We start from the raw sequence: 13,622 nt of genomic DNA, 5'->3' as shown, positions 1-13,622 counted from the left end.
CAAAATACAAATATTAGTGATCTGTAGAAAGACATAGTCCTGGTAGAATTGCAGCACTGGACTAGTATCAGAAAACAACAGCAACTCTGGACTGTATCCAGGCAGATCGTCATGTGTACAATGTTTCATTTACAACTCTCCCTGTTGAAATGAGAAGTGACCTCGTGTCTTGTTCTAGCCAGGGGAATATGGGCACCATGGCAGGTATTGCTTAAAAGGGGGATCTGTGAAGGGGAGGGGTCTCCTTGCCTCTGATCTTGTCTCTGCAAGACTTAGAATATTCTTGGAGATATCCCATGCAGAAACTACATTTTTATGGATGAGACATAAAACATTTCTCTGGAAAGTCCCATCAAACCCACATTTGTTATCCTTGCAGATACAGAAACTCACTAGTACACACACTCAGATTTGACAAATGAATGAATATATGATTTAATTATATCACATATTGGTATTAAATAGATATAATGGTTTAGAACCACCATGCTCTAAGAGGAGAGCACCTAGCCATAAAGGATTGATATTATCTCAAAGCTTCACCAAATCCTGAGTTCTTTGATATTTCCTCCTTTATGAAGTAGAATAAAGATACAAAAATACATCACTCACATAAGTGTTAAGTGCTTGTAGTTAGAGAGTTCCTTCGGGACCAGTGTAAATTGGTTACCATCCAGATACCTAAAAACAAGGAAACAACATGATTTTATAAAGTAAGGTTAAATAGATATAAAACAATGGAACAGTATTATTTTATTTTCAACCAACACAAGAAAATACATGGCAGATATATGTCATAATTCAAGCTGAGATCATTATTTTACAAAAGAAAAGAGCAAAGAAGTTGTTCATCCAGAGGAATATTTGGGGGTCATATGTGCTACACCATAAAATCTAGGATAGATTGGTAAGTCTAAACTGTTTTGAATTATTTAGGAAAGCAAGGCAAGCATCTAGATATTTTTGTGGCAAAAAGAAATTTCACTCAACAAACTGTATTTTTAATTGCCCTCCAGTTTACTCTGTGCAGCAAAAAAATAATAGCATGAAATTAACTAACTACTAAGATAATCTAACTACAGTAATGATGTCCATGCTTTTACCTGCATGTGTACGTAGCACTAGCTCAATAAGTAAGATTTAAGTAGATATTTGAATGCAATTAAAATGTTTTTTAATCATTTATTTTCTTGGTGATAATATATTTAGAGGTTTCACCTATAATCATAACACTTAACAAGTACACAAATGTCATATATCTGAAAAACAAGAGCCATATATGTCTATATATATTCTCTTTCTTATAATCAGAATAATTGGAAAATGGACAATACATGAAAAGAATCTGCTAAATGGAAGAACAAAATAAAAAGTCTTGCCTAAGATGTCACACACAAAAAGGATATTTAGCTCCTCTCCAAGGTTTTCTTTCCCAAATATAGACAGTGAGAGGGAGATGAGTATCTATCAACTTGGTCCATCTGGGCATAAGAGGAGCTGCAAAATAATTCTGACACATTGTGCATATGGTCTCTCCTATCCTATTGTATGAGTCAATTTTGAGATTTCTGGTTGAAATTAGACTTTTCCCTAGATATAGAAGTCACTGAGAAGATGCCTAACATAGTCAGTCATCCATTTCTAATACTTTAAAATGACTAATAGTTACGTCAAAGCACAAGTTGACAAAATATGCAATTAAAATGTGATTAAGACAGGAGCTATCTTATGACTCTTGAGGTCTCAAATGTTATGACTCTTCTTCCTTCTTTCTGCTCTCTATGTTTTCCTTGCTTCCAGTAGAGGGAAGCATTGTTCCATATACTTTAGCAGTGTCTTTTCTTCCAATGTCATAACAGAAGAACAGAAAGATCCAGAATATTGTTCTATGAAGTCTGTATGTAGGACAATCTAAGGGGGATTTTATATGGAACCAATAAAAAATAATGGATACCATTTGCTCAATTTTGTTCACCACCACATCCTTATTTTTAGCCAAATTCTTTAATAATTTAATATAATACACACATGGATGTTTTCTACTATATGCATATATGTGTGTACACACACACACACACACACACACACACACACTCACACACACATATCACTGGCAAGAGGGATCTTGCTGACTTGGTAAGTCCTCTCTGGGAGGTGAAACTTGAATTCCAAAAGATGAGTTAGTATTCTGATCTGTGTAACAACTTATTTTAGAGAAAAACAATCCTATTTTTCAATTGCTTTTGTAATTGTCAAGGTGATGCATGGAGGGGTTACAGTGATGTAAGTAAGGTAATAAGCACATTTCTTGTCAAACTTGTTACCCTTTCCTCATTTTTCTCCTATTTCCCTCCCCTCCAACCCCCTCCTCAAGTTGTACAGATCATTTCCAACATGTTGTCTTGTGAATATTGCTATTGCCTTGGTTCCCCTTGTCCTTTGTCTCACTATTCTGCTGTTCCCTTTCTCTTCTGTAATTCAAATAAACATAACTATATCCAAATCAAATACAGTGACAACAGGGGATAAACCATAGGGGGAAGAACATATAAAAGAAACAAAAAATCACGTAGTACATTAAAAAACAACAACTACGAAGAAAAACCTCTGTGTCCATGTCTTGGAGTTCATTTCACTTAGCATCATAGTTATTGAGCTATTCTGCTCATCTGATAAGATTATCCTAGATATATACTAATTATTGCCAATAAGGAAAACCATGGGACCTATGTTTCTTTGGGTCTGGCTTACTTCACTTAATATAATTTTTTCCAGGTCTTTCCATTTCCTAACAATTGGGGCAATGTCATTCTTTCTGATGGAGGCATAGAATTCCATTGTGTATATATACCACATTTTCTTGATCCATTTACCTACTTAGGGGCATCTGGGTTGGTTCCATATCTTAGCTTTGGTGACTAATGCTGTGATAAACATAGTTGTTTTGGTACAATGTTTTTAGTAAATAGACTGAAGACTCAAATGGCAGAATACATATATAGAATATAGATAATATAAATAGGGTAAACTAAACTGATAGGACTCTGGCAAAGGGACCAAGGCACAGGCCAAGTAAAATGGTAAAAGCAGTAATTTAGCATCAGAGACAACCTGAGTGCTATGCTTCTCACTGGGGCTATTTGTGTAATCAAGACTTTGTATAATGTACACACATCTAATCCAGTCTTCCAATAGAGGAAGGTTAAGATGCCCATATAATCTTCTGATGTAAGGAGAGTAATTAAATATTGAATTACATGCACATAAAGCAGTGCTTAGTTAATTAAGTGGAGTGAATGGTACTAACAGGAACTGAGTGAGCATGTGACTGCAGTTCAAAGGTAGGGGCAAAAAAACCCCACAAAAAAACCAAAAACCAAAAATAAAAGACTAACTATGTGGGATATTGTAGCCCCTGTAATAAATTAACTATGCATCATTTCCCAAGGTGTATTTGATTGACCCTATGGGTCTTAAAAATGCTACATTAAAGAAAAAAAGCGACATGGGCAAGTAAGCGAAGGCTGCCTAATATTTTGCAATGCTACTTGCCATGCTGTACCTCAAAGGTACTAAGAAATGGTCCCATGGAAAATTTTAAAAAAATGAAAACATTCCCCTAGCAATTTGTGAGAGTCCTTGGATTGAGTTTTGCATTACAGGTCTACACTTTTATGTGGTGATTATTAACCAGATCTAAATTTGCAAGCAGTATTCTAATGATTTTTGGTGCATCTCCATTCCTTTGGTATAGGAACTGTCTAGGAAAGGGAAAAACTGGTACTTACAACTCTGTGACATCTCTTGGAATTCCTTTTGGCAAGATCTTTAAGCCCTTGTTGCTACATCGGACAACAGTATCCAAGCAGGTACATTCCACAGGACAGCGAGACAGTGGAGAGCAACTATTGTCATCGTTTCCTGAATTGCCAGAGGAAACATAGGAAAACAGTGGGTTTGCGGTATATCAAGAAGGGATTTTATGTTATTAGGTTAGCAAAAACAAGTGTTAATTCTTGATCACTTACAGTTAATAAAATGTTGACACCATACCTTGAGTTTTCAGACCCTCTGGGGATAGGAATTCAGAAAATAATTTACAATTTCTATTACCAATATAATTGTAATAGTGAATAATTTGTCCAGGTACTTAAAATACATTTTCATTTAGAATTTGTGTATGTAAAATAAGTTATAGAAAATATTAAGGAATAGATGTGAAGAGACATAAAGAACCGTATTAACTTAAAATGTTAAGCAAAAATTGCATGCATAAATCTCATTTAATAGACAGGATTTAATCCAAGTACTCATGGTTCAGGCCTATGAGCCCAGCTATGTGTAGAGACTGCAATTCAAGGATTGCCTTGGCTGAAAAGCTTGTGAGACGTCCTTCTCAACCTATATGTACACGCAGTGATGTGTGTCTGTCATCCCAAACTACATGGAAAACTGGAATAAGAAGGATCATTCTTCCAGGGCAGCCAGGGCTATAAATCCATGAGACTCCATCTTCAAAGAAGTTACGTGGTACCAGCGTACACCTATATTCCCAGCAACTATAGGAAGCCTAGAGTAAGCAGAGAGTAGTCTATGGGCAGCCAGGGGGGAAGGGAGACACTGCCCTAAAAATAACAAGTGAAAAATAGGGCTGGAGGCATGGCCCAGTGGGAGAGTGTCGACCTAGCATGATGGGTGAGTCCTGAGTTTAAAAAATGATACTGCCAAATATAGTACCACCCTCAATATAATAAAATTTTATACTTAAATATATAGGGCCCAAATTAATTAGCTCTCTGCTCTCAAGCAATGATAACAGGACAGACTCTACCTACTAATAAGGCTCTTATGGAAATCAAATTCATTGATGGAGAGAAAATATTAAACTGTGAAAACCGGGAGATTGGGACAGATGGGGGAAGGAGGAGGCGACTGATGCTTTTGTACTCCTAAACTGACATGTTGAATTGAAACCATTTTGTACAACTCCTTGATAATAAAAAAAATTAAAGTGAAAAGTTACTTTTGTCATTTTTACTAAAAAGTCTATTAAACAGTCACTTTACTTATTTGAAACTTGTATTTTTCTCCAAAAACTGCTGAAAATAAAAATAAAGGAAAGCCAAACTGAAGTTATATAAATACTTTTGATTACAAACTGGGAATCAGAAAAATTCATCTGAAACATTCAGAAACACACATCAAATTAGATTCTAACTATGAGTCACAAAGACTGACTGACTGTCTTCATAAAATAAAAACCAGCAAACTGGTACATGAAATCTTGGGGGTAGGGTTAAAGAGTGGGAGGTAGAGGAATGAAGAGAGAGGAGGAAGAGCAGGTAGAGAATGCCTATTCTACAAAATGAAGAAAACTGAGAGAAGGGCTTGGGTTGGGAGAGATGGGGGAGAAGGATAAAATGGTAGACACTGATCAAGACACATTGTATTCATCAGCAGAAGTGTTGAATAGCAACTCCTTTGTACAAATACTTAAAGATAAGAAAAATACAATTTAACAAAGAAGTGCCCTGATGCTAAAATGAAACAAACAACAAAGCCAAGAATGAGAAAGTAAGGAGATGGCATAGGGAAGGAGAGACAGCATGCTAGATTGTTTGTATGAGCAACAGTAGCACAGACTTTTGGACAAATGCCTGATGGCCAAAGAAACATCTCAAGTTTAGCTTACCATCATCACAAGTGAAATCCTGAATGGCCACATCCTGGATTGGGATTTCTTTGAGGAAGTATGGCTTTTGACAGCGAGGATTTCCGGTTACAATCCTTTTCTTCCTGAGCCACTCTCCCAACCAAGCCAGGTAGCAGTTACAGTTAAAAGGATTGGCCAAGAGGTTTCTAAGCACCATATGCAAACAATGCACAGTTTAGTTCAGGGCTTTATTTGGTTACTTTTGAAAACCCTAGGTGACATTTTTTCCCCACACAATTTCTTTTGGAATGATTCCTTCTTCATCTCTGTATTCCTGTCCCTCTATTCATGCTCAATCTCACGCAACATATGCTATGCATTTTTTTCTAAAATATTTATGTCTGGAACTTGGTAACAATCAATACTTTCACATAAAAGAGTTCTTCAAATAATTTCATGCAAAAAATAATGTGAAGGCAGCAATTTAGTGTTTATGTAGTGGATCCTGGGAGATACCTCATTGAGAAATAATTGAAACTTGTCAGAAATCTGACTTACTGTCAAACTTTCCTGCACTGATAATGCAGTAATTTAATATAAAGATGAAGGCTGATTACCTTATATTATTGAGTTTAACCTGACATCACTATTTCATTAATTTGTCACTGCACAATTCCTGTCTCTTATTTGCTCCAGAGAATAGGTTTCCTATCTGAACTGACAGCTGAGTTGATTAAATGCCAGTTATAAAAATGAATTTACTTCTACAAATCTCAATACTTTTGGCATCTCACCACTACAGCACAAACCTATTGACAATCCTATTATTTATAAACATGCCAACTCTAATATGCACAAATTAGTCACTCCATGTAAAATGTCACAGTCTATGTGGAAAAAAGATTAAGTAGTTTACTGATTGATGGCTGCTTTCCTCAGGTTATTTCTTCAATGACTTGAAGTGTGTTAAACAGGCTTTTTATTTTTTACTCTAATTATCTTTATACCCAATGCCACTCCTATTGAGTTAGATTAGTATAGTGTTAAATATAGATAGCTAGATAGACAGACAGACAGATAGATTTGATGCCCTCATTACTAGGAAGTTATAAGTTATAACCTTTATCATTTCATGGACATTGATATACAAGAGCCCAGAAATACATATTGTTTATAAATACCTTCTGAGTTCTATAGACCCACTAGACTCTTTATTTTCAAATTGTCTATATAAAATATCTCTTGGACAGACAACTTTGTCTTCAATATTTCCCCATGAATGTCCACTAGTAAACCATTTCTATTGTTGACTGACTCGTCTCATTGTCAGTGTCACTGTCATTGTGAATGATCCTCTTGCTGGCAATGACCTTGTCAATTCTATTTTTGTGATACTCATACTAAAAATACCTCAATGTGAGAATTCTGGAAAGCTATACCATTTCATTTTTTGCAACACTGTCACATAGTAAAAATTTTAACATTTACAAATTAAGTGATATCATTGACCCTATTACTATAAAAAGGATGTACTGAAAAATAATTTGCTAACTTTAATGTAAGACAGTAAGTTACATTTAAAAAAAAAAACTAAGGCTAAAATTTAACAAAAAAATCCAATAGGTCCATTTATAATACCTAGATCCTTGTTCATGTTTTTATGTAATGTCCAATAATGCATCAGGATGCTATTAATATATATGAAGAATGTAATACATTGGCTAAAGCAAGACATAAGGACTGTTTTTCATACTTACAGAGTAGATAAGGAATGGAGTGTGTCAAACGCCCCTGGTGCAATTGTAGTAATTTGATTATCATACAAAGAAAGCAAACGTACAGAACTGAGTCCTATAAAGCTGTCATTCCCAACACAGCTTATGCGATTACTTCTCAACATCCTGAGGGAAAGAAAAGGACATGTATGGAGACAGAGGCTTGGGCAATCCATTTTGCATATCTGAGAATCAAAAGAACAATCCCTCTTTGCAAATACATAGTATTTTCTTTACTATTTTTTAAATGTTCTTCAGCCACCAGGAAATGCTATGTGTTGGAGAACATACTGTAAGAATGAAATACTTAGAGTTACCAATGATAAAACTCAGTTGCCAAAGGCATAGTGATCCTTCCTGTGTGACTTACAATCTCCTGGTGAGGGGAAAATGTTGGCTTTTGATGTTATTTGTGTTTGCATGATTGCGTAATGTCCTAATTCACCTACAGCTGAGTCCTGGAGTCCTTGGAGCTCTGTGATTTGTGTATTCAGGGTACTATGGCATTTGAGGTTGCATAGAAAGGAGGAGAGAAAAGAATCAATAGCTGCTGTAAATGAGGGCAGCTCAGGGACTTGGATATTGAGTCAATGTCAAACAGGGCCTGGCAAGCAAACAAGATGGAGCATCCACAGAGCTTACATAAATTACTTTGTGTATGAAAATCTGTCTACTGTTTCAAGTTCAGGACCTATAAAAGAGGCACACCAGGAAGTTGAAATAGATTTAACTTGAAAACACCCTGATTGATTAGGGTTTTTTTTATTGATATTAATTAATACAATTAACATTGCTGTCCTTTCCCCATCTTTGCTTACGTACTGGCTCACTTTGAAATTCTCTACTATCCTGTTGATTTGTGTGGCTTCCAAAACTTTGCAAAAGCTCTCTCCAAATCCCACCTACAAACACATAGCTGCCTTAAATCTTATTCGGAATACCTGAAATTAAATGTATTCATTTTTTCTCTTAAACGTGAGCTAATTATTCTGCTAGAATACTGCATGATATAAAAGAGTGAATGAAATGAATAAAAGTGTTGCCTTGAATTTTAGAATGCCGGAAAAGAGATAAGAGATAAAAACGTTTGCATCTTGCTAAATCATAGATAGGAAGAAAGGATGGTTTCCTGTATCAAGTCATCATTCCATGTTAAGAAACAAATACAAAATGTGAAATACCCTTCCTTATCAGCTCTTTCCTTGCTCATAAATAATAAAGAACACTTGATCTTAATCTGGTTGGAGTCATGGATCCCTAGGAAGTCTTGAAGAAAACTTTATTCTCTGTTGCTAGAAAAAATTCCATAAGGACACAAGTACACCAAGATTATCCTGAAATCTCAAGGGATGAAAGAAACTTGCTGAAGTATGCAAATGTCTTAGTAAGGGGTGATTCACCCTAAGGGAAATTATACTCTGCTGATCAAACTTATAGTGCGCCAACCTCAAAAGTCCCACATGAATTTTATGAATATATAATATAGATAGATAGATAATACCAGCTATATATATACATATAGATATGGATAAGTTTAGCTAAACCTACTCTATAACTTGAAATACCCTGTGTGTCTGGGGCTCAGTTGTTCAGCTTTGCTTGTGATGGTACAACTGGATTCAAGAGAGAGCCAGTTGGGGTGGGGGGGGGTAGGGACACTTGTGGGTTTCTCCCTATTGTATTACCAAGGGCTCCCCGCCTCTTGATTACAAATAGTTTCTTCCTTGTCCTCCAAAAGCTTCCAGATTTTTATTTTTCTCTCTACTATTTTTTTTATTTTTTATTGTGAAAATACTGTACAGAGGGGTTACAATTACATGGGCAAGATAATGAGTACATTTCTTATCAAGCATTGTAGCCTCCTCCTTTGTTTCCCCTTCCCATCCCTTCCTAGCCTCCTTCACCCCCCACCCAACCCTCTCTCCCCCACACCAAAGTTGTAAAGTTCGTTTTTGACATGACAACGTGTACTTCTCATTGTTGCAACGGGTCCACCTGTATCCTTATTTAAACGACTTGTTTTTCCCCTTCCCCTCCACGAATTATACTGACATCAAATACAGTGAAAGCAGGGGTTATACTGTGGGGGAAGGACATACAAAGCGACTAAGAAATAATCTTATAAATGCGTTAGAAACAAATGCATGAAAGAAAAAAAACATTTAAATACATATCTTAGGGGTCATTTAAAGTCACTATTTTTTCAAACATGATTCTGTACAATTAAATTATAAACAATTAAAAAATATATATTTACTGAAGAGAATTCAAGTAATAAAAAGATGTCACTTATTATCAATTTAATTCTTGGCTATTTTTTTCAAATCTTTTTTGCATTTTTTGTAGCAAGGCATTAGTGGCTCTGTAATCCTAGCTATTCAGGAGGCTCAGATCTGAAGATTGTAGATCAAAGCCAGCCAGGGTAGGAAAGTCTATGAGATTCTCAATTTCAATGAACCACCCCAAACTGAAAATGAAGCTGTAGCTCAATGTGGACAAGCACTAGCCTTGAGCAAAAGGGCTCTGGAACAGCACTCAGGCTATTGGTTCAAAGCACATGACTGAACAAAAACAAACAAACATAGAAACCTTTTAAATTTTTTGCTGCTGGAGTCTTGGACTTGAACTCAGGGCCTGGGCCCTATGTTTTTGCTCAAAGCTGTTGTTTTACCACTTGAAAGACAGCTCCACTTTCATCTTTCGATGTTTAATTGGAGATAAGCGTCTCAAGGACGTTTTTTTGTTTTGGTAGGCTTCACACATCTATTCTCAGGTCTCAGACTCTTGAGCAGTTATGATTACAGGTGTGGACCACCAGTGCCTGGCTATAAAACCTTCTGAAGACCTAAAAATTTTCTTTGTCCCACCTTCTCCAGCCCTGAACCAGTAGGCACAATTCTTAGAATATTTTCCTTACAACAGAGAGTTAAATATTGACTACCAAGAAGTATCTCATTTTTCACAAAACCTGGCAGGAGCAGCACAATGCAGTCTCCAGATAAATAGAGAAATTGTGTTGCAATTGTTGGTGTACACTCTAAAATTTGAGTCCTTAGATCAAGAGGGGATATAAGGTAGATATGACTGAGGAAAAGGAAAGAGGATGAACATTTAGAGGGACGCCGTATCTATACAAAACAAGAACAATTTATTTTGATCAGGGGTTAGTAATGGTCAGGAGTAGCTTTCTTGACCATTTGTTAGCAGCATATTTACAGCAGAAATACTGGATTTAAGAGACTCTGTGTTTAAAGAAGGTTGGTATATTTGTGCCTCTATGTGTGTGTGTGTGTGTGTGTGTGAGAGAGAGAGAGAGAGAGAGAGAGAGAGAGAGAGAGAGAGAGGGAGAGAGAGACAGACAGACAGACAGACAGACAGGCAGACAGCTATTCTAAGATAAAGAGAACAAGAGGCAGAGACTGAGTCAGTCAGAGACTGTTTGTGGGTAGCACAAACAGTCTTCCATCCTGCCAGAATTGCATTGAACCACAAAGTCCAATCTATTAGTAGTAGTACAAGGTAAATCAGAGTACTTACAAAGTTTTGAGGCTTTCCAATCCTTTGAACATCTTATGCCGAACACTTTCCAAACGGTTACTAGTGAAAAGTATTTCATTTACCCCAGATGCTCCTTCAAATGTTCCCTCCTCAATATCTGTGATTTTATTGTTGCTAAAATTGCTATAGAAACAAACATTATAGAAACAAAAGCTCATAAGTGATTCCACTCTAACAAAGACATCAGGATCATTTGCTTGTTCTGAACAAATCTCCACAACCTTTTTATTACCCAGTATTTCATTACACTGCACTGCAAGAGTTCTTTCTGTTCCTTGAAGCTAAAAGGTCAGTAATACTAAGACAGAATGTACCATCTCAGAATGTCGCAAAATGTTCTACAAGGGTCTCCTACAGTACAAAATTCTGGAGGGTTACATATAGGCTTTACTTGCTCCATAAGACTTAATAAGGAATTATTGGAAGACATTTCTCTGATTACAATGGTTGATTAATTAATGGTAAAAAGAAGATATCTCAGTAGTAGGGTGGTGAGAAGAATAGACTAGGATGTGTCAATGCTTAGAAAGCATCAGATATCCATATGGCTACTGGTTTATTTCCAGTTAAACTTTTTATGTAATAATATTTTGAAATAGATAACTCTTGGCACTATAGATAAAACTTTCAACTAATATACACTGCTTGCCCAAAGAGTAACAAGGTCCTCATTAGGGTAACAACTTTGCCGAGGCTCTTTGTTTTTCTTCCTTCCTTGCTCACTAAAGACCACTGGTGGCTCCCCAAAGAAGATGATTTTTATTGATCTTTCATTTATTCCTCTCTCAATATTGCTCAAAGCAGCTGTCCAAAAATTACTGTATTCAAAAATATAATACAGCTAAAAAGAATCAGTATGTAGCACCCAAAAGGAAGACAGCTAAGAAATCAGAACATGCTGAGGAGATAGCATATTAGAGTGAGATGGTTCAGCTGGCTAGGCCACTGAAAGTCTGGTTGACTGAGGTCCATGCACTTGTCAGCTCATGGGGAGGTTAAGGCTCCTTCTTATCTAAAGAGGCTCCCTGTCCCTGCATGGTGGCCTTTGTCCTGTCCCTCTTCCCTCCTCCTCAGGAATATGTAATGCTGACGGAGTATTGTTGAAACTGCTGAGTTTATGAACTTATCTTAAAATATGAGTTGTGGACATGTAGGAACACAGATGAGCTATCAAGCTCTAGTTTACCAGCCATTAATTCTAATGAAAGTTTAATGAAGCAAAAAGACAAACAGTTGGCATGAATGTGCTTCAAGAAAATAACAACGTGATTTGGGGAATAGTCAAAGAAGTTACACAACAGCGCAGAGCCCATTTTCCATGCGCTGCGATGGCTGGATTCATGCTGTGGTCACAGCCAAACAGCTGTCTGCATCAGAGCAACAGACAAAGGCTTTGATTGGCATCATTTGAATATGTGGGGAAAAAATTTAAAATCAGATTTCCTGCTTTATTTAATATTTTCTAAAAAAAATGAATTATCACTCACCTGAAAGGCATAGGGAAAAGACAACAAAACACTACAGCTATTGAAAACCACCACTCTGAACCACTTACATTTTACGTAATTGAGGAAGTTTCTTAAAGATTCCTGTGGCTTCCAACACTGTGAATTCATTGTTATTGAGTCGCCTAGGGAAACAAGACTGCAGGTTACATGATCAGTGACAGGGGAGGAGTTTCGTTTTTACTTATCAGAATAAATGATACCATTATTTAATGACAATAACTAAAATGAGAAGATATAGTGCAATTAACACAGAGATCTATGGGAAGTATTTTCCCACTGCAGTCAAATTTTAGTCATCAAATGGTCTTATAAGCATTCTTTCATATTAAGATTCAGGCGGTCAGAAGAAAAAAAAGCATCAAAACCAATTCTACCTCAGTAATGTCTAGAACATTCTCACCAACTCTTTTCCACTAGTGCCTCTCCGTTGAAGAACACCATCTGGTAATCTGTAGCATTTACAGTGGACTATACACACACTGCTAAGACATTCTGTGTTTTCCTTCTATGTTTAGGACACTAGCACTATATAAATAAGAGTCAATACATGGAATCCTTAGTTGGCCCCAGAATTAACCAATAATTCCACATACACACTTTTTTTCACATCTAGTACATGTTAGGTTCAGGATCAATGTGAGGCTTGTAAACATAAATCACATCACAGTTGCCTTTTGTTTTCCTTGCTCTGTTGTCTACTAGTGAGGAAAACAAAACCCGACACTTTGCCCTTGGCTGCAGGTCCATTGCTGAATCTTTCTGTGAGTCAGTGAAGTGGTAACACGGATCAAAAAGGACTCCTTTGATTAGATTCAAAAACTTAACTAAGATGTAAAATGTAGACACTAAACTATATCCAATTTCACTTATCTCTGTAAGGGATATATACATTACGTTTAAACTAAGTTCTTAGAAGTGGGTTTGTGTGTAGATGACACCCAGAGTAAGTTCAAAAACTCCAATACTCATTAAGTGTAAACTGAATCAACTAATTGCTCCTTCTACAGAGACAAGCTACTTTCAGGACAATGTATATATATCAAGATAAATGCACATACTCGGAATAAAAGTGGCAAGACAAAAATTATTATTCTTTGATACTTTTAGTCCCTTTCTAAGCCGGATGAG

The 13,622-nt window shown here is 36.3% G+C and overlaps 1 protein-coding gene across 2 annotated transcripts in view; it reads right to left on the bottom strand.

Moving 5' to 3' along the window:
• Nucleotides 1-13,622, bottom strand: part of Slit2 (slit guidance ligand 2) — a 305,954-nt gene that overhangs the window by 56,249 nt on the left and 236,083 nt on the right. For both annotated transcript variants that reach the window (XM_042674753.1, XM_042674754.1), the window contains 6 exons: nt 12,542-12,616; nt 10,966-11,109; nt 7,411-7,554; nt 5,693-5,859; nt 3,789-3,921; nt 613-681 (listed from right to left, as the gene is read on the bottom strand). In XM_042674753.1, the coding sequence (XP_042530687.1) occupies nt 613-681; nt 3,789-3,921; nt 5,693-5,859; nt 7,411-7,554; nt 10,966-11,109; nt 12,542-12,616 (732 nt within the window). The remainder of the gene's footprint in view (nt 1-612; nt 682-3,788; nt 3,922-5,692; nt 5,860-7,410; nt 7,555-10,965; nt 11,110-12,541; nt 12,617-13,622) is intronic.

Source organism: Dipodomys spectabilis, unplaced genomic scaffold (genome assembly GCF_019054845.1).
Source record: "Dipodomys spectabilis isolate Male_0828 unplaced genomic scaffold, ASM1905484v1 ptg000021l, whole genome shotgun sequence".
Lineage (NCBI taxonomy): Eukaryota > Metazoa > Chordata > Mammalia > Rodentia > Heteromyidae > Dipodomys > Dipodomys spectabilis.
This window is presented reverse-complemented; position numbering and strand designations above follow the sequence as displayed.